The following is a 22,580-nucleotide window of genomic DNA, read 5'->3' as shown; positions in this document are numbered from 1 at the left end:
TCCGCAAACACTTTGAGGCTAGTTATTGCTAATGCTTGTGAAATGCTGACTCTGCTGGATCGCTGCCAGCTGTGCTGATGAACACTATTATGGGATGTATAAATATAGATCTCTGTAAAGGGAAAACAAGAGAGAGAGTGTGCGCGCGAAAAAGATCAGCGTTTTCCTTACGGCCATTCAAAAATAGTGCTGTTTAATGTATGAATGGAAAGCGCATCCATTAAATCTATAGAGGAAAGTATGAAATACATACAAATGCAAAACTAACTTTGCACTTATGCACCATTTTCCAACATAATCAACAGCTTCTTTTACACATTAGTAACAAACATTAGAGATCTACTGTACATCTTGGCACATAACTCCACAATTTGTACAACAGGCAGAAATTATACCTCAAATTATGAGGTGGGCTTGTTTTCCTATGCGATCAGGATTGTTACCTGATAAACTATAAAATGAGCAAAAAAGGATCAATGTGTAGAAGTGTTACTTCTAATTGTACTAAAGTCATTCATACAATTAATTAATGGATTTTACAATCAGATATCAATATTATAGTCACAATTTCATACACATATCTAATACTTCACAAACATATTTAGTACACTCTCTAATTATAGGAGTAAAACACACACACAAATGTGCAAGGTGCCCACAAGAAAATAAAACAGACATCATAAAACTTTCAGATTTATAAGCCTCATAAGTCATGTTAATGAGATACAGATTGAGCAGATTGAAACCATGATGAATAATTCAATGCTAGTTATGCAAATAAATTAATGATCATTTTCCTTTATTGTCATCTGATTTATGCCCTGCCTGCATACCACGTTACTCATCGCCCCATACATATAAACCTATGAGAATTCAACCTCTTCAGTTTGCCTGACATCAACATGCAATGACAGATCACATGAAGCGAGCACATCTGAACTTCATTTCATATAGGAGCTTGACAAAAAAAACCCTGCATTCCTCTCGAATGCCAAAATTGCAATGAGAATTAACTGTGTGCCAATTTATTATGTTTTTATATATTTTTTGCTCATACTAAAGTAATGAGTTTTGTCACAAAAGCAGAAATATTATATTTTTTCTCTTCCCTATGATGGACACACAAATGAACTCCCAAATGCGTCACAGATTCTTTGCATCACCACAAGTGTTGCATCAACTATTTGTTCAATCGTTGCATGTGAAGTTATATGTCCAAACCAGCATGACCCGACTGCCACAGACTGAATTCAAGATATCAAAGAGGAATTTCAAACTATCTTCTTTTGTTTCTATCTGGAATAGATTCTATTCCCAGTAAACTGGGAATGCAGAGGAGGAGGAGAGGACAGCAGAAAGAGAGAGCAGAGGTATCATGCAAGTTCCTGGCTAATCTATTTATAGCTGCACCTAGGGCAAAAGACGTTTTTAGAGAGCGACCTAGATAGACATATCGATGAGAGTTTGTTGGCCTATCTGAAAGTTACAGTATATGTTCCTTCTGAAACACCGGAATAATTAAAATAAAATGATTGTGTAGCAAACTGTTTCTAATTTATTATAGTGTGAGACCAATGTAGGGCAATGAACGACAAACGACAAAACAACAACATAAGAACTGGACTATGTTTAAAAACTTTGCCCATTTACTGTGAGCAACATTTTGAATCATTTGAATGAGCCCAGTATAGGATATGTCATACATGTGCATCGGAAAGGAGCACGTCCTGATTTTGCTGAGTTAGACGTGTTCCTGGGTCAAAATATTTTGTTGTTGTGAACATTTAATCCTAACCATATCCCTACCCCTAAACCTAACCATACCCATAACTTATCCCTAAAATCAGAGGGAAATGATAAATAACACTGATGGAGAAGCACCTAACCCTGGTTGTAAGCCTAAACTTGACATAAACTGTAAACTTGTCCCTCAAATCTGATTGGTTGATAGGAATGTTGCTCCAAAATCAACAAAGGTGTTGATCCAGGAACATGCTGCACTTGGTGAAATCAGGTTTTGCAGGAAAGGAAAGGAAAGGAAAGGAAAGGATAAAAACAATGATTGTGCACCATTTAGAATTGAATTAAGAAGGCCTTTTTAAATTCAGACACAATTCCAGAATTTAAATTGATTTCAAATTGTAGTAGCAATCATGCAGAATTTCAAATGGAATTTGAATGCATATTAAATTCAATATAAATGAAATTCAATATGAAAAATATTTTCTATAACTAGAAAAGAACATACTGTCAAGGTAAAGTAAAAATGTTTGCTTGGCATTGATAGACGGACAAACAAACAGAGATAGAGATAGATAGATATTTCATCATATTAAACTTTTGAGTTCAGTAAATTTCTTGTCCTGTCACTCTAATTTAACTTCCTGTAGGGGCACTGTCAGTTTTGTCACGGTTGTTGAATGCATTGTTTCTTTCTTGTCTCGTGTCGTTGTGTTTATGTGTGAGTGGGCGTTGTCCCGCTCACGTGTCTGTCAGCGCTCCAGCTGATCATCATCATCACAATCACTGTTCACAGCTGCTGTTCATTCCCATTGCCTATATATACTCACACCATTCTCTGTTCCAGTGTCGGATTGTTTGTTGAGGTCCTGTGTTGCCGTGTCTGTGTTCCCGTGAAGTTTGCCGTGTCTGTGTTCGCCTGCCTTGTCTTCTCGCCGTCTTGTTCCTCGTCACTGGATTCACCGCACTCAAACACCGGGATCGGGATTATGCACTATCACAGCACCAGAGCACCACAGACCATCGAATAGTCCCTGCACGAGCCTGAGTCGCCGCCCTTATTTGTTCCTGTACTGTTTCTGACCTTATCGAGATATTAAACACTTATTGAGTACCTGCAACTGTTTCCTGTCTGTTCAGTCATGACAGAACAATCCGACCAGTTGATGGAAGCAGCAGGTGGCGCCGCAGCAACTATGGATGACTTTGTTCGTGCAAGTATTCAAAGGATGGACGCTCAGGACCGTCATCAAGGGGATGCGGCGCGCGCGATTCAGGCTCTCGTCACGCAGGTGTCCGAGCTGACCCAGCGTTTTCAACAGCTGCAACCTCCCGCTGCGCCAGCCGCACCGCCCGTCCCTCCCACACCACCGATGCCCGCCTCCCAGTCGGAACCACGCCTTCCGACTCCTGAGCCTTACTCTGGTGAGCCTAACTTTTGCCGGCCGTTTTTGACTCGATGCGGCATGCATTTTGCTCTCCAGCCACGGACATTCGAGAGAGAGGAGACGAAGGTGGCATTCGTTCTGACGCTACTGACTGGGAGAGCGGCACTATGGGGGACGGCGGTGTGGGAAAATCAAGAACCATGCTGTTCCTCGTTCCAGGAGCTCTCCTCGGAGATGAGGAGAGTTTTCGACCGCGCGGTCGCGGGGAGAGAGGCTGCCAGGGTCTTATCAGATCTACGTCAGCAAGATCGATCGGTTTCTGATTATGCCATTGAGTTTAAGACCCTGGCGGCCGAGTGTCGCTGGAACGAGGAAGCGCAGTGGGATAGGTTCCTGCATGGGCTGGCCGACCGCGTCCAGAGGGAGATCTACGCCCTGGACCTACCCCCCTCACTGAATGGACTTATCGATCTGGCTCTGAGGGTGGGCGCCCGACTAGCCCGGGTCGGACCACGCGCTCCACCCAGCCTGCCTCGTGGGGGGGTGGAACATCAGCGGTCCAGCGGCATGGACGCGGTCGGTCCCTCCGATCCCGAGCCTATGCAGGTGGGTCGAGCTCGGCTTTCCCGGGAGGAGAGGGAGAGGCGGAGATCCCTTGGCCTTTGCCTGTACTGCGGGGGAGCGGGACACTTTGCCAACAACTGCCCGGTAAAAGGCCAAGCCCGATAGTAAGCATGAGGCTACTATCGGGTGGGATTTCCGCCGAAAAGTCCTCATCTACATCCACCATCCTCCCGGGAAGACTTAGATGGTCTGTCCACGATCATCACTGCACCGCACTGGTGGACTCCGGGGCCGAAGGTAATTTTATGGATCGCACCTTTGCACTACAGCTTCAAGTCCCACTCAGAACACTCCCCCAGAGAATCACCGTACATGCACTCAACGGACAGTCACTACCCACCATCTCCCAGGCCACCGAGAACATTACACTCATCATCTCAGGGAATCACGCAGAGACAATATCATTCTACATCACGGACTCCCATCACACCCCCATTGTATTGGGTCACCCCTGGCTCAATCAACACAACCCCCGCATTGACTGGAAACAAAGAACCATATCAGCCTGGAGCACTGAATGTCATAGTTCTTGTCTTGTGTCTGCCTGTTCTGTTGTCTCTGTTCCTGTATTGCAGGAGGAAGCAGTGGATTTATCAAACGTGCCCGCGAGTACCGTGACCTGAGGGAAGTGTTCAGTAAGTCAAGGGCTGCTTCTCTTCCTCCGCACCGTCCCTACGACTGTGCTATAGATTTACTGTCAGGTAAGTCTCCGCCTAAAGGCAAGATTTATTCACTCTCGGTTCCGGAGAGGGAGGCTATGGAGAAATATATTTCTGATTCTCTAGCATCCGGGTTCATCCAACCTTCCTCATCTCCAGCGGGGGCGGGGTTCTTTTTTGTGGGGAAGAAGGATGGATCGCTGCGACCTTGTATTGATTACCGGGGGCTGAACAACATCACGGTAAAGAATACTTATCCTTTGCCGTTGATGTCTTCAGCCTTCGAGAGGTTGCAGGGAGCATCCATCTTCACAAAATTGGACTTACGTAATGCTTATCATTTGGTTCGTATCAGGAAGGGGGATGAGTGGAAGACTGCCTTCAACACCCCTAGGGGGCACTTTGAATACTTGGTCATGCCTTTCGGTTTGTCCAACAGTCCCGCAGTCTTCCAAGCACTCGTCAATGACGTGCTGCGAGACATGATCGATCAGTTTATTTATGTTTACCTGGATGACATTCTGATTTTTTCCTCGTCTCTCCAGGAACACGTGCAGCACGTCCGACGAGTTCTCCAAAGGTTGCTAGAGAATGGGCTTTTTGTCAAGGCGGAGAAATGCGCTTTTCATGCACAGTCGGTCCCTTTCTTAGGACACATCGTGTCGGCTGAGGGTATGCGTATGGATCCTGACAAAGTTAAGGCTGTGGTAGAGTGGCCAAACCCAGATTCCCGTAAGGCCCTACAGAGGTTTCTGGGGTTCGCCAATTTCTACCGGCGTTTTATTCGCAACTTTAGCCAACTAGCCGCACCTCTGACTGCCTTGACCTCCCCCAGAACTGCGTTCAGGTGGTCGGAAGCAGCCGAGACTGCTTTTTCCAACCTCAAGAGCCGCTTTGTTTCGGCTCCCATCTTAATCGCCCCTGATTCCTCACGTCAGTTTGTGGTGGAGGTCGACGCGTCAGAGGTGGGGGTAGGCGCAGTTCTTTCACAACGCTCACCTTCAGACAACAAGATGCATCCATGCGCGTTTTTATCCCATCGCTTATCACCAGCTGAACAAAATTACGACATTGGCAACAGGGAGTTGTTGGCGGTCAAGTTAGCCTTGGAAGAATGGCGTCATTGGTTAGAAGGGTCCGGGGTACCCTTTATCGTCTGGACGGATCATAAGAATCTGGAGTACATTAGATCCGCTAAAAGGTTGAACTCCAGGCAGGCGCGGTGGGCACTTTTTTTCGGCCGATTTGATTTTACCCTCTCGTATCGTCCGGGTTCCAAGAACATCAAACCCGATTCTTTGTCGCGTATTTTTGATCGATCCGAACACGCACCTACTCCCGAGCGTATTTTTCCTGAGACCCTAATTATCTCTACGCTCACTTGGGAGGTCGAATCGAGAGTCAAGAAGGCTCTAGAAGGGGTAACGCCTCCGATCCGGTGCCCACCGAACCGCTTATTTGTGTCGGAGGAACTACGTCCAGACGTTATTCGGTGGGGTCATTGTTCTAGTCTAGCCTGTCATCCAGGAGTTAGTCGCACCCTCTATTTGGTCAGACAACGATTCTGGTGGCCGCTTATGGCTCGCGACGTTCACGATTTTGTTTTGGCTTGCTCAGTTTGTGCTATTGGTAAGTCTTCCAATCGACCCCCAGATGGGTTACTCCAACCGCTGTCGGTGCCTTCGAGACCCTGGTCCCATATCGCTCTAGATTTTGTTACCGCCCTCCCACCCTCCCAGGGTAACACGGTAGTTTTAACCGTGGTGGACCGATTCTCGAAGGCAGCCCACTTTGTTCCCTTGCCCAAATTACCCTCAGCCAAGGAGACAGCGGTTGCAGTCGTTAATCACGTCTTTCGGTTACATGGCCTCCCGACAGACGTGGTTTCCGACAGGGGTCCCCAATTTGTGTCCAAATTTTGGCGAGAGTTTTGTAAGTTACTGGGGGCGACGGTCAGTCTGTCTTCCGGGTTTCACCCTCAGAGCAATGGTCAAACTGAGAGAGCCAACCAAGACCTGGAGAGAACCTTGCGATGTACGGCTGCCAGGAATCCTTCCTCCTGGAGTCAGCAACTGCCTATGGTGGAGTACGCCCACAATTCGTTGCCAGTGTCAGCTACGGGCCTATCTCCTTTTGAGTGTAGTATAGGATACCAGCCACCGGTCTTTCCTAGTCTGGAATCCGAAGTCGCGGTCCCCTCCGCTCACGCCTTCGTCCAGAGGTGTCACCGCACATGGACAAGAGCCCGTGAGACTCTCCTCCGTGTGCGGGCGCGCACCAAGGCCAAAGCCGATCGCCACCGGTCTAGGCCTCCCGTATATGTCGTCGGTTCCAAAGTGTGGCTTTCTACTAAGAACATTCCGCTCCGCTCCGTATCCAATAAACTGGCTCCTAAATTCATTGGCCCGTTTTCTGTCACCAAGATTGTTAGTCCGGTGGCAGTCCGCCTCAACCTCCCTCCAGTGTACAGGAGAATTCATCCGGTATTCCACGTGTCCAAAATTAAACCCGTTTTTTTTTCTCGCATTAATCCGCCTGCCCCGGTTCCCCCACCGCCGCGACTCGTAGATGGGGAACCATCCTATTCGGTCCGTCGCATTATGGACTCTAGGCGGAGGGGACGCGGATTCCAGTACCTGGTGGACTGGGAAGGTTACGGTCCGGAGGAGAGAAGTTGGGTTCCGGCTCGTGACATCCTGGATCACTCTCTTATCGATGATTACAATCGACAGGTAAGGGAGTCTGGGAACGCCGTGAGGCGTTCCTAGAGGAGGGGGTACTGTCACGGTTGTTGAATGCATTGTTTCTTTCTTGTCTCGTGTCGTTGTGTTTATGTGTGAGTGGGCGTTGTCCCGCTCACGTGTCTGTCAGCGCTCCAGCTGATCATCATCATCACAATCACTGTTCACAGCTGCTGTTCATTCCCATTGCCTATATATACTCACACCATTCTCTGTTCCAGTGTCGGATTGTTTGTTGAGGTCCTGTGTTGCCGTGTCTGTGTTCCCGTGAAGTTTGCCGTGTCTGTGTTCGCCTGCCTTGTCTTCTCGCCGTCTTGTTCCTCGTCACTGGATTCACCGCACTCAAACACCGGGATCGGGATTCTGCACTATCACAGCACCAGAGCACCACAGACCATCGAATAGTCCCTGCACGAGCCTGAGTCGCCGCCCTTATTTGTTCCTGTACTGTTTCTGACCTTATCGAGATATTAAACACTTATTGAGTACCTGCAACTGTTTCCTGTCTGTTCAGTCATGACAAGTTTAAAGGACAAGTTCGGTATTTTACACTTAAAGCCCGGTTTACAGATCGTTTCTGATGAAATAGAATGGTTAAGATTAAAATTTGGACACATGCTGCTGGCCCGAGAATTTTCGGTTTCTTTCGCTCCCCCCCCCACCTCCACAATGGCTGCATAGGTGCACTGGAACAATCCTTCCTAAAACGCATTAAACTTTCGTTTACAAAGACGTGAAACTCACCGAGTGGTCAGGGGTGTTCACTGATATGCTCACACAAAAATCGCTGCAAAAGATGCTACAATGTTTAAAGTGGAAAATATTCTTATTAGAAATAAAACTGCCTCATTTTTGAGCTGTGCATTACTGTAGCTGAATAGTTAACTGTATTTTCATATTGGTTATTATGGTGGTACTTGGAGAGCCACATATTTTCTGAGGTGGTACTTGGTGTAACTGCTCTAGTGGACAGAAGTAGTGTTACAGCCTTCATCTTTCAGTTGAAATGGCTGATAGTTTAGAATTTAAGGTCCTTGCACACTGAGTCCGAAATTTTCGTATGCGTTTTTTCGTATTCGTGATTCGGTAGCTCTGAATTGTCAAAACACCATTCAAAATGCTTGCTATGATGCTTGATCCGAATTTTTTTATGACGGACTAAAGTTTCGGAGGCAGTGTGCAAGCGTGATTGACAAAACATGAGGTCGTATTTATATTTTAACGTGCGAAAATTTCGGATACGAATTTCGGACTCGGTGTGCAAGGGCCTTAACTGTGAGCCCTCTGAGCATCAGAAATTCATGAAACTAAGCATGTTTCTTCAAAATGACTTTTACATACACAGTTTTGATAAGTTTCTGCTTTGAGCACACAATATGACATGTAGACATGTTATTCATTATAGGCCATATAAGATTCTTTTGATAACTTTTTGCCAACATTTTGATAACTCTCGACCTACAATCTCAATCTCAAATATTTAAATCTCAAATATTTAACGAATGATTTGATTGACAGCAGTGGTTCTTGAGGCAAAGTCATTAAAAATGAAGAGATTCAAAATATAAAATGAATATTGTGTATATGTATGATACGTTGCGTGATATATAGGGGGTAAAACGCAATAGCACCACCTGGTGGCCATTTTCTTTCAAACTTCGCACAGACCTCAAAGGCCATGAATCAAAAAGGCCCACCAAATTTCAATCTGATTGGCCTCCTGATCTAATTGGTGCTCAGACTTTATTGGCCGATGGCAAACATGTTTTTCGCAATACACAAAAGTCCTCAAAAACTATCATTGCAACTTGGACAAAGTCACTGCATGCCACTTTAAGTCAATTGGACTAATGGTTGCATAGTAATAGCAGCTTTTAAGTTTTTTTCATATCATAGCGCCACAAAGTGGTGAATCGCCACAGTTTTTTTGTGTGACCACAGAATGAGCTCGTACATGAGCATAACAAGTTTGGTAAATCTCATTGCGTTCAAGAGTTATAGCCATTTTAGTGAAAGTGGCCCTGCCTACTTCGAACGTTTTGGCGTCCCGTCGCATGCGTGAATCACTGATCGAAATTCTTTTGACAACTTTTTGCCATGAGGGTCTCTAGAGGATGCATGTCAAGTTTCGGAAAATTCAAAATGGCAGAAAAGTTTTAATGTGGATATATAACAAAACAAAAAACAAAACAAAACAACATCATATAAAGTCTAACTATAAAGACTGAAACAAATGTGCATGTCTTTTTTCTAGATTTTGGCTACCTTGTATCAGTCCAATCTGCCATTTTTTAAAAAACGATCCCAGCCAGTTGTCCATCAAAAGAGTGTGTGCATTCCAAAGACTAAATGGATTTCTGAGTTCAACTTGAGATGATAGATTTATCCCACCATTTTTGAGTTAGGACTATAGCAGCTTCCATGAGTTTTATCTTCCATAAAAAATGGCCTCAATTCCACCCCGTCTGGACAATCGGAGAGCGATTACTCAGCTAGTGTACCTCTCGGGCACTTGAGGAAAATTCTCATGGATGCCCAAGCAAACCTTTAAAGCTGTCTGTAGCATTTGCCTTCCACATTGTAAATTAATTGATTTCTGTAAAGTGCATGTTTGGAAAATTAACTGCACTATTCCCCAAGGGCACTGACTTACACACACTTTGTCTTTCTCAGTAGTGGCTGAAGAAATTAGTGCTGATGGTATCTTAGAGCAAACATTCATGCAGTCATATCCATACACATTTCTGTGCCCTCAAGAGATCCAAATGCAGTTTCTCTGTTTACTACATTTTTCATTCTGCGGAGAGGTTTAATTTCATTGTGTTGTGCCCCCCAGGACTACCTTAACGTCTAGCTTAAATGTCAAAATCACTCCCAACATTTGCCAGAAACACATTTACCTTTATTTTCGCCCTGTAACTGACCTATTGATTTTTTTGCTGTTTGCTTTGAATAGCGGCAATCTTAGATGTTCTTCTAGCAGTGCAGCATTTAAAAGATCAACTGTAACTGAGAGAATGACATCTCATTCCCACTCTTTAACGCTGTGAAATGTGGTATTTAGAAGAGAAAACACTTTGAAAACGGCTATGGGCCAGCAGTTCATTTGAAATCAATTCAGAAAGAAAGTGAAAAGTCATGCTTTAGGGAAATTTAAGCGCATTTCTTCTTCTAAAATAACTTGCTTAGACTATGCTTCACTAAATTACCTTCAGTGATCTGACAAATTTAGCCTCCAGAATCCATTTATTCGTCCATTGTCAGGAAATTGGGCAAGGATGGTTCAATTTCCTAAGTGATGTGGAAATTTAGTCCTCATGTGCCACACTGACATTTTGTCTCTTTACAATTCATTCATTGTTACCAATGGGCATTTTGTGTCATACTCAATAAACATCATAAACCATAGCACATAGTCTCTAATTAGCTGTAATTTTTTCCAGCGAAAACTAATTGAGTTTGTTCAAACTATTGCCTCTTCAGAGAACATTAGTGGAACAAATGTGGAAAAAGCTGTTATTATCAGACATACCACAGATGGCAAGTGTTTATCTTACTAACCTTTAGGGGCTCCCAGCTAATTTAGGAACAGAGCAAAGCAAAATGTATGTTATTTGGGAAATGTTTGCGGAATACACATTTCAAGGATGTTTTGTCTGCCATGATGTTGCCTGTGGTAAAGTATCTGTATGTTATTGTAGTCATTGATATCATATAGTGTGAAGGCAATTGTAAACTCACAAATAAGAGTGACAATAACCCAGCGCATGCTAAGTAGAGCCCTCTCTCTGACAGAGAAAAGGCAGTGTGACCATCTCATTTTATGAGAAATTTTCCATAAAAACTGATATTGGGAATTAAAAAGTGTCTGCCACCTAATAAAAGATCTAATTACAGATAATTACAATGTAGGTTTCAAGTTGGCTTTAAATACAAATTATTCCTGACTACTAAAATAATATGTATCATATTAAGACAAACTATTCAGTGATAGTACTTTATGCATTAAAGAAATTAAATTATTATTTTCAAGTGATCATGTGGGCTCTCATTTTACATGTAGTAGTTCAATATTATGAATTAAAAATAAATAAATGTTTTATATTTAAGGTGTTACAATTTCCCCCAACTACTTTAATGTGGGCAAATGAAACTTTTTATTAAAGGGATAGTTTACCCCAAAAAGGAAAATTTTGTAATCATTTACTCACCCTCATGTCATTCAAAACCTGTATGATTTACTTTCATCTTTTGAACATAATAGAAGATATTTTGAGAAATGTCTCTTTTGTTTGTCCATACAATGGAAAAATCAATGGTTTGGTAAAATTCATCAAAATGTCTCCTTTTGTGTTCTGCAGAAGAAAGTAAGTCACTCTGGTTAAGAACAACAAAAGGGAGAGTAAATTATGACAGAATATTAATTTTTGGGTGAACTGCCCCTGTGTGTTTGCTTCATTATACAATATACTTTTCAATATAAATAATATACTGTATTTTACTGAAAGAATGCGGTTCATAAATAATATTTATCTCAATGGTTGGATTCCATTGTTCATGTTGTCTTTCATTTACCCAATCCTTTTGCTAATAATATTAACAGCCAGTACAGTGGAAGTCAACCTCATAATCTTAAAATGCAAAAGCATTTTCCTTCCTTGCTGTGTGGTATGGATGCAGAGAGTTCATATGCTCTTCATGAGAAACCGACTGTGACTCAGAGACATTTTATTTCTGTAAGATTTAAAGAGCACTTATTATGCTTTTTTAACATTTTCAACTTTCTTTAGTGTTTAATGTTGCTGTTTGAGCATGAAAAAGGTCTGCAAAATTCTCTATATCAGTTTCTGAACTCCCTTAAAAGCCTCGACTGTAGTCTTTAGAAGTTTTCTTCTGGTAACACGTCACAATATTCCTCATTTAAAGGTACACTGTCACTTTTGTTCAAAATTTAAAATCAATACATCAATCCTTCTTCTAAAAAGTATTTTTTTTGTCTCACCCTGATTCACTATGGTAAGCCTATTATTTAGTCTTGGAAATTGCGCACTTATGTCACTTGCCCATGCGTGTCTTGTCATATCCATAAATAGAGGAACGTTTTTTTGGCTACTTTGACACGTGTATGGTGTAGGAGTGGCATACTGTAGGTTAACTGACACAACGAGAGAGAAAGTTGGAAATAAAATGAGAATCAACATTGGCTTGGCTTTTCTGAGATGGATTGAACTGAGGGGTTTGAAATGTTGTAAAAGTGACACAGAGATGGCGTTTTTATTACTCAACAGGTAATAAATTGCCATATGAAGCTCTCTAACATAGTTCATTGTAAAGCATTATCTATTGTGAAGGGTCATTGTCGTTGGGTCGTTGTAGCTCTGTGCTGGAATACCGTGTCTATTAATAGATAGAGCTACAGTAGCGTCTTCTGCTAGTTACCTTGAGATCCTTTCCATCTAAACTGCTTATTTCTCTTAAGCCTAGTAGTCAATGTTTTATGAGCACTGCAGTATGATAACCATATTCATCCGCACAGTCACACAGAGCTGAAGCACAACCAAAACAATGTTCTTCTGCAAAATGCATGAAGTTTTATTTTTTAACCCTCTGGGGTCTGGGGTGTTTTTGGGGTCCTTGAGATGTTCTGACATGCCCTGACATTTGTGCTTTTTTCAGTTGCTTATAAACATATTAATGGCAAAAAAAAATTACACACTATTTAGCACAAACAGGGCTACCATAATATGTGAGCAACAAGAATGTACATGTCTGCATTTTTGAGAGAATAATGTTTATGCGTGGTTATTGAAAAAAACTAAAAACTAAAGTTTCTGAAATAAGGCCACAAAACACATACTAAATATGTGGCAATAAGACTTTTGACTAATGGATTTCATCGCCTAGTGTTTTTTCTTCAAAATGATATGAAAATCATCCTGCCTAATCATCCACAAAAAAACGATGCATTGATTTTAGTTTTGTGAAACACTTTTAGTTTGGAAAGCCAATATGCGGATGGGGCGTAAACGCTCCAACAGCATCATGCATATGTAGTAGTTCACACCTGGTGAGACTACGTCCCTGCATACTTAATGAGCCATTCATTCAGGTGACGTGTCACCTATAGCTAACTTAAATATACAAGCTTCATAAAAATGATCATTCTAGGAGAAAATTTCAGATGGCATTTAGAGGCTTTTGCATCTGAACTCTTCATATATACACACACACATATATATATGCATGCACATACATACTTTATAATCTTTTCAAAACTAGTCAACGTCTTTCAAAACTAAAGTATACATTTTATCATACGTATTTCAAAGTAAAGGATTCATTAGTTAGTTGATGACTTTATTTTTGACAAAACACATACAGTATATATTCCTCATCTCAGTATAGCAATAGAGTTTGCTAAAAGCTGTTCATTCAATACAGCAGTATTTGAAAATCGATCATATTTTGTAAAATTACATTTATATTTGCATTTATGTCAAAACCTAGACACTTTTAAACATCAAAAGGACATTTATTAATATGTATTCGTGTCAAAATGACAAATAAACAGATTTTCCTATTCAATTTTGCATGGAAACGCTTCCAAGACGCTTGCGTGTCGCGTGAAAAATAGGCGTCGGTTCTATTTCTAGAATGCACGCGTTTTCCACGCGGCTCGTGCCGCGCCTGAGACGCGCGTCTCACACAGGCAGTGTGCAAACTCTAAACTGTTAACATGGATGGGAGCCGAAATAAAAACGGACACGCCACGCAGCTGAGACGCTTACGCCACGCATCCAGTGTTTCACCGGCCTTATCCAGCGGATGTGGGCGTTTCACAGGTTTGTATGGATCGCCTCACATTTGCGTTTGAATAGCGCGGTCTCCGTAGGCGGAGTCACATTAAAACTTAATTAGCTGAGATGAGAACGACTGACATCTCTCTCTTTACATACATATTATATAAACTGTGAATATTTGTTTTTTATAAAAATTACTTCATTTGAAAGAAGATAATTCAAGCTTCATGCCTGTGTGACTGTATGCCTGTTTGACTGAGTATTCGCTGAGTTACAGTTCATTTTCGGACGCGTTTCAGAATTGACTTCACTGACGGAGAGTAGGCAGAACTCGCATCATGTTTATTTTTCTTTATTTGGCGAAAAGCACAACACTTTGTTTTTATTATGAGCATACACAAAAAAATACACACTAAACAGGATCGATTGATGTATAACACAAGCATATAAGATAAAAATTAATATTTTTATTTTATTTATTTTTTGCACTCATACGAAAAAAAACGAGCCTATCGCGCCGGCGCGATAGCCGACCTCAGGGGGTTAAACCGCTAAAAGCCCAAAAGTTACATAATGTACCTTTTAATAATTCCCACCCAAGGCATATGAAAAAAGGTTGCGAGGCCAGGTTAAGTTGAGTTAGTAGAGTGTTTAAATGGTTATGGTAAAGGATGTGACATTTCCGAAACATTCTTGAAGCCATTGACCAATCACAACACACTGGTCCAGCCAACTAATCAGAGCAAATTGTGCTTTTCGGAAGGAGGGGCTTCATAGAGACAGGACCTACACAGAGCGTTACTGACAGACTGGGGAGTGAGGTGCAAAAAATTATGTAAAATATGTGAAAAATGTATTTTTTTGAACATTCAAGCATGAAATCATATTCCAGTAAACCCCAAAAACAAAATCAAGATTTTGTAAAAGGGCATGATATGGCCTCTAAGATTTAATGAGGTTTCTAAAAATACAGAGAAGTATTACAAAAGTACAAAATATTGCATATGCGGTTTTACCACCAACCTGTCAGCTGCTCAGTGCTTTGCAAGTTCTCCACAGGGACTAAAGTGGGTTGTAACTCTAAGCTGGGGTGGATCGTACTCCACGAGACGACCAAGATGGGAGGAACAGAGGACGTGTGTGTCTTCATTGGGGCACAGCTGACACTGTTGATGCCATCCTTACATGAAAATCCATCAGGGCATGATTGGATCAAGCAGTCATCGTAATTATATTCACAGCTTTCACCCTGAAACACAAAATAAAGACTTTTCTTACAACAATTATTTTCTCTAAGTGCTATTTAAATGCCTGCTGGCCTGGGATATTGTTTGATACCACGTTCAACAATGTTGTCAGTACTTTAATAAGGCAGGTTTCTGAAATAATTGCACAAGCATGTGGCATTACGGTGAGGAAGTACAAAGTTTGATGCAATATGCTGAAAAATGGGGGCATTAGAATTCAAGTGTGGTGCAGAACTCAAGTTTGGATGAATAAGAATGTAAATTATAGTAGCAGCCTTGTAGCAGAAGCAATTATGGTTTCTGCTGTACCAGTTTTGGAGGATAACCATACATTTTCTTCTTTGTCTTTTTGAAGAGAACTTCCATTACTAAATACATTGAGTGCTGTATTGAAAGTGACATCTTCTCAACAAGGTAAAAGGTTCATATTTTTGTGCATGCGAGCTTTGCACAATTTCTTACTTTAAATCTTCAGTCCGTAGTTTTTCCTCTTTGTCGCCATCTCTGTTTGAAATCTGCAATTGCAGTTATTCGCGGAATTATCAACTTTACGTGGGTTGTGCCTTGGCGCGGCACAGCGCGGATGAATCCAATGTTTTGAGGAGAATGTGCGGCTGTCAGTCACTGCGCTGATGTGGATACTGTCATTCGGAATTCTACTTTTTGGAATTGTGACCAACATAAGAATTTTGTCACTGGAAAATGTCATCTGAACAATTAAGTAACATCCACTTTTGTTCTGACCAACTAAAGGAAAAAAAGCATTGCAGTAAATTGCGCTGATTAAATCTAACAATCGCTTATCATATCACGTCACACCGTGCAAATTATACTTATAGCCAGTCCGAAGTCCGAAGTCTTTTGCGTTTTACAACGGGTGAATCTCCAGTTGTCACTGGTGATTGTCGTTTGAACCTTTCTGGATCCGCCATCTAATTGATAAATGTAATTATATCAAGTGCTGTGAGAAAAGGCTATAAATCTCCACCTCCAACATCCTCACACGCAACATACTGTAGCCTACTAGCCGAGACTCCTTCTTTATGTGTACAGATGTGACGTAATGACGCAAAGACATGCTCGAATTTCCCGCGGAAATCCACCAGTACCACTGGAATTAAGCTAAGGCAAGGCAAGCAGATCGATTTGAACACTGGCTGGTTATGTACTTGCTCAAAAATGTATTTTGGATTATTTTTAACCTAAAAAAGTTACGGACTGCAGCTTTAAAAGCTTGATTAAATTGAAGACAACCCAAACTTTAATACAACCAACAGTATTCCTGTCTGGCACCCCAGCAAACAAAATTGTTTACACTTTATTAGACATTCTACTTTGCTTTAAAATAACTTTGGAACTATATGTCAACTAGGCTAACTATTTTAATTTGCAACTGCATGCCAACTAACTCTCATTAGAGTATTAGTAGACTGTTAGGTGTTAGGGTTCAGGTTAGTAGAATATGTTGACATGTACTTACAAAGTTACGTATAGTCAGTAGAATGTCTGTTGGGGAGCATCAAAATAAAGTGTTAGCAGATATTAAGCATCCAGTCTACTAATACTCTAATGTTATTGACATGTAGTTGCAAAGTTACTTATAGGTAGAAGAATATCTAAAGTGGACTATCAAAATAAAGTATTACCAAAAATTAACATTACAGTAGAAAAAAATTACACTGTGACTCAATGGAAGCATACCTGTATAGCACTGATTTTAACAGAGTAACGATCAGTGTTGATCAGAAAAAAGCCTTTCTGTTCGATTCACTGGCATATGACAATGGTCTTGGATATCTTATACTGACACCTTGAGCTGTGGATGCAGCAGGTGAACGTGATTTCACAAAGTGCAACTTGTTCCTGAATCAATGGCTGCATCTGAAATCACATACTCTCTTGAGTAGGTACTCATGTTGAAGAAGTAATTACTACACAACCTCTAAAAAAGCATGTTCTATATAGTATGAGTGTGTGTATAATGTAATCTGGACGTACTACATTCGCCATAGTCATTATCATTTGACCTACCAGCGAAATTATGTTGCTTCACTGCCATTCATACTTATGAATGGCAGTGAAGCAACGTAACTCATGGGATAGTAAAGTGTCCATCATATGCTCACTTCAGAATCTTGCCGGAAGGCGTAGGTCACCCGAGTTCTTTTTGCCTACTCTTTTATGAGTACCGTGAATTCGGACATACTTATTTTGTCAAATACTGTTTTTCACCTACTATATAGTAGGGAAGAATGTAATTTCAGATGCAGCCAACATTTTTGTTAATTCTGGAACAACATTCCAATCAACCAATCGGATTTGAGGGACAAGTTTACAGTTTATGTCAAGTTTAGGCTTACAATCAGGGCTAGGTGCTTCTACATCAATTCACCTATCATTTCCCTAACTATTGGGTAGGGTTAGAGTTAGGTATAGGGATAGGGTTAGGAATACATTTTCAGACAGGAATGTTGAAAATAAACATTTTCAGACAATGTTCAGACAGACACGTCTTTGCAAAATCATCGGACACCGGATGCAGCAAGCAGTATTAAGCAGGTCATGTGCTGAAATTCACAATGTTTGTAATGGCTGACATTTTAATTAATAATTAACAAGCTCCAAAAAAACTAATAAAAAAAAATGAAAAATAATGTGCATGAATGAATCATTCACAATATGATCAATAAGATGCATTTAGAAAATAGGGTGGATTTCCAGGTTGGATGCTGAAAAATGCTTTTGCATGATTTTTATACGTTTAAAGGTACTATTCTTTTCTTTGAATATAAAACTTTTTAATTAGGAAAAATGACTAAGTGTACTTGTAAGTCAATTTTAGAGGAGAGTAGTTAGATTAACATTAGTAATAATATCTTATTGCTTATCTTTTTGTTTAGTGTTACTTCGACAGGCAACACTGCAGACATTCAAATAAAAATAGGTAAATAGTGAACATTCTGTCATTGATAAGTGACATCTGTGCTTCCCTGCACTTGAAAAGCACCACAGGCATATTGAATACTAAAGAGCCCTGCTGCTTCCTCCCCGTCCTGAGGACGTCAAGGATATTTAAAGGCCATCGCAATATTGGAATGGAAACAAACGGATGGCGAATACTTGACAGGAGAAAGACAAACAGGATTGCGTCTCTCTCAAAATCACCTCAGGGGAAGATGAAGAGCTAAGGGAGAAGGAGAAAGGGGGGAGTGGGGGACTCAGGAAGACTTACCACAAATCCGGGCCGACAGAAGCAGGTGTAGCCATGGCCAGGCTCATTCTGGATGCACATTCCCTGGTTGCATGGTTGCAGCAAGCACTCATTAATGTCATCTTCACAGTGAAGACCTGTCCAACCTGCCAGGAACAAAAACCCAGAGTGCCACAGTTAGCCCACAACCAACAACCCCCACCTCCCGCTTCTCATACGTTTTCTACACCATCTCAATTCCTGCTTCATTTCCCTGTTCTGGAAAGCATCCACATGCGCACACATACAGAAGGTCTGAATACATTTTAATACTCTATGAGGCTTGTGTCTGTTTCAGTAGCCAGCGAGAGCAAATTACTCCCCAGAGGAACGTAAGTGATTTCTGCATGGTGGAATCAAGATGCACAAAGCCAAGATTTTTCAGAAATCTTTATCTCTCTTGTGTTCTTCAGACATGAAATTGTTAGGAAGGAAAAAAAAAACATTGAAAAAAGATATTCATAAACATGTATGGCATTTCTTATGCAGGGTTCCTACAATGAATGACATTTTTGTGACTTTTTCCAGTTGTTCGTGATATTTGGATAAGGATCAGAGTTACTGATGAAAAAGTTTGTAAAAGAATATATATTTTTTAAATTTCATCCACAATAGCAAAGATGCGAGACAAAAAAAAAGTGCATCATGGCAATAAAGCAATTTTAATTAAAACATAAAACTAGGAGAAATATACATTACTCTTTTCTATTTTTATATATTTAAAAAGGTAATTTATTCCGGTGATGCAAAGCTGAATTTTCAGCATCATTACTCCAGTCTTCAGTGTCACATGATCCTTCAGATATCATTCTAATATTCTGAACTGCTACTCAAGAAACATTTATTATTATTATCAACTTTGAAAACTGTTGTTTATTTGTGGAAACCATGATACTTTTTTTTTTTTCCAGGATTCTTTGATGACTGGAACGTTCAAAAGAACAGTATTTATTTGAAAGTGATTTTTTTGGTAACAGTGTAAAAGTCTTTACTGTCATATTGTATCATTGTAATGTGCCCTTGCTAAATAAAGGTAATCATTTCTTTAAAAAAAAAAAAAAAAAAAATTCTTACTGACCCCAAACTTTTGGATGGTGGTTTAAAATTTTCAAATAATTTAACATAAATTTCAAATTTAATTAATTGTTTTCCTTAGATTTCCAAGCACTTTCCAATGGTCGGGACAAATAGATAGTTTCGTCCCCAAACTCACACCATTGGTTGAGTAAATGTTGTGTCGGGTTGGTCAGGATAAACAAACAAATCAATATTTTGATAACACATGTTTGCATTGTCTCCACATTTTAAGCTGGGAAATGGGGAAATTATTTCAACATGGATAAAATGCACATTATCAAGTTTTTTATTTACTGTGGAACCCTGTCTATAAAGCACAAATGCCATATTCAGTGAAAGACTGATACAGTACATATAATGCCTCTGCTTAATAAAAATGAATTAATATTGTATTACATTAGATATTCTTTCGATAACATTAAAGCCTCACCTGGTCGGCAGTGACATTGGTAGCCATTGATGAGGTCTTGGCAGATGGCCCCATGAAAGCACGGCTCAGAACAGCATTCATTCATCTCTACCTCACAGAAATCTCCCACAAAACCTGGCAGGCAGCTGAATGAAAGCATTCCTCTTTTAAACTTTGCACAGAGAATCAGATGTTTTTATTCTCTAAAAACATGTCCCTTTAAAAGGTTGAACAGAATGCTACGACTTTCTGAGCCACAGCCTTGAGCCCATCAAAAAGCAAATATTCAAAAGGAAAAAATATAATTAATGACAGACATATGGTCAGCTTAGCTTGTGAAAGCGCTGCCACACAGATGGTGAGCAAACTGAGAAATGTCTCATTAACAGAGTTTGTTGGCATATAGAAAAATTTCAAAATATTGCCTGGATTTTGTATTTTTTTTTAGTTATGGTGATTACACTATGAACGCTGATGATTATGAACAGATTGTTGGTACACTAAAACACTTTGAGCGGTACACACTTAAACACTAAGACACATTTTGAAGAATAGAAATGCAGCTCTTATACAGTGCTGATACAGTACATTATAACTATTTTGCATAAATCAAAAATTAACTAACGTGAAAAGGTGTAATTCAAAAAGGGAAATGTTTGTTCTGTCCCCACACCAGTAAAAAGAGATTGCACATTTCAGTGACGACAAAGTGAACGTTGCCATTTAGAATCTGTAAGAATATCAACAAGATATCAAGTAAAGATGAAAGACACTGACAGATATTCTTTCCAAAGTGTCCAGAGGCATTCTGAAGCAGCACTTCTTAAAATAATATCTGTAACGGTCCAGTCAGGGGGTCAGAAAAAAAAAAAAAAAAATCCTGAATTGTGAACAAAGATCTCACCAGAAACATGCAAGATATAAAGCAAAATCAGCAATTATGTACAACACGTTGGTCTTTTGTATCATTGACCCAATATATATCATAAACTTTAAATCGAATTAAATATATATGTATATCCTCTAAATATATTTAGATATAGATCCTATATATATATATATATATATATATATATATATATATATATATATATATATATATATATATATATATATATATATATATATATATATATATATATATATTAAATCGATTTAAAGTTTATGATATACATTGAGTCAATAATACAAGACCATCAGATTTTAAACGTGTTTCATAATTGCTGATTTTGTATATATATATATATATATATATATACATATACAGTGTATATACACTGCACCGTATATACAGTGGGGAGAACAAGTATTTGATACACTGCCGATTTTGCAGGTTTTCCCACTTACAAAGCATGTATTTTTCAAAAATCCAGAAAATCACATTGTATGATTTTTAAATAATTAATTTGCATTTTATTGCATGACATAAGTATTTGATCACCTACCAACCAGTAAGAATTCCGGCTCTCACAGACCTGTTAGTTTTTCTTTAAGAAGCCCTCCTGTTCTCCACTCATCACCTGTATTAACTGCACCTGTTTGAACTCGTTACCTGTATAAAAGACACCTGTCCACACACTCAATCAAACAGACTCCAACCTCTCCACAATGGCCAAGACCAGAGAGCTGTGTAAGGACATCAGGGATAAAATTGTAGACCTGCACAAGGCTGGGATGGGCTACAGGACAATAGGCAAGCAGCTTGGTGAGAAGGCAACAACTGTTGGTGCAATTATAAAAAAATGGAAGAAGTTCAAGATGACGGTCAGTCTCCCTCGGTTTGGGGCACCATGCAAGATCTCACCTCGTGGGGCATCAATGATCATGAGGAAGGTGAGGGATCAGCCCAGAACTACACGGCAGGACCTGGTCAATGACCTGAAGAGAGCTGGGATCACAGTCTCAAAGAAAACCATTAGCAACACACTACGCCGTCATGGATTAAAATCCTGCAGCGCACACAAGGTCCCCCTGCTCAAGCCAGCACATGTCCAGGCCCGTCTGAAGTTTGCCAATGACCATCTGGATGATCCATAGGAGGAATGGGAGAAGGTCATGTGGTCTGATGAGACAAAAATAGAGCTTTTTGGTCTAAACTCCAAAAAGGATGAATGGATGGGGCCATGTATTGCGAGATTTTGGGGAACAACCTCCTTCCCTTAGTAAGAGCATTGAAGATGGGTCGTGGCTGGGTCTTCCAGCATGACAACGACCCGAAACACACAGCCAGGGCAACTAAGGAGTGGATCCGTAAGAAGCATCTCAAGGTCCTGGAGTGGCCTAGCCAGTCTCCAGACCTGAACCCAATAGAAAATCTTTGGAGGGAGCTGAAAGTCCGTATTGCCCAGCGACAGCCCCGAAACCTGAAGGATCTGGAGAAGGTCTGTATGGAGGAGTGGGCCAAAATCCCTGCTGCACAGAGATCATACGTTTCCTGTAGTTCTTGACCAGGTTTGCACCTGGTCAAGAACTACAGGAAACATATGATCTCTGTAAATGCAAACAAAGTTTTCTGTACCAAATATTAAAGGGTTAGTTCACCCAAAAATGAAAATTCTGTCAGTAATTACTCACCCTCATGTTGTTCCAACCGCGTAAGACCTTCGTTCATCTTCGGAACACAAATTAAGATATTTTTGATGAAA

At 40.5% G+C, this 22,580-nt stretch overlaps 1 protein-coding gene across 1 annotated transcript in view; it reads right to left on the bottom strand.

The window, feature by feature from the left end:
* The window catches only part of eys (eyes shut homolog), a 250,415-nt gene that overhangs the window by 76,087 nt on the left and 151,748 nt on the right, over nucleotides 1–22,580 (bottom strand). The window contains exons 28-30 of the mRNA XM_079856231.1: nucleotides 19,957–20,081; nucleotides 18,432–18,556; nucleotides 14,976–15,201 (exon numbers count right to left, since the gene is read on the bottom strand). Of these exons, the coding sequence (XP_079712357.1) occupies nucleotides 14,976–15,201; nucleotides 18,432–18,556; nucleotides 19,957–20,081 (476 nt within the window). The remainder of the gene's footprint in view (nucleotides 1–14,975; nucleotides 15,202–18,431; nucleotides 18,557–19,956; nucleotides 20,082–22,580) is intronic.

Source organism: Squalius cephalus (assembly GCF_949319135.1).
Source record: "Squalius cephalus genome assembly, chromosome: 21".
In the NCBI taxonomy this organism is placed as follows: domain Eukaryota; kingdom Metazoa; phylum Chordata; class Actinopteri; order Cypriniformes; family Leuciscidae; genus Squalius; species Squalius cephalus.
This window is presented reverse-complemented; position numbering and strand designations above follow the sequence as displayed.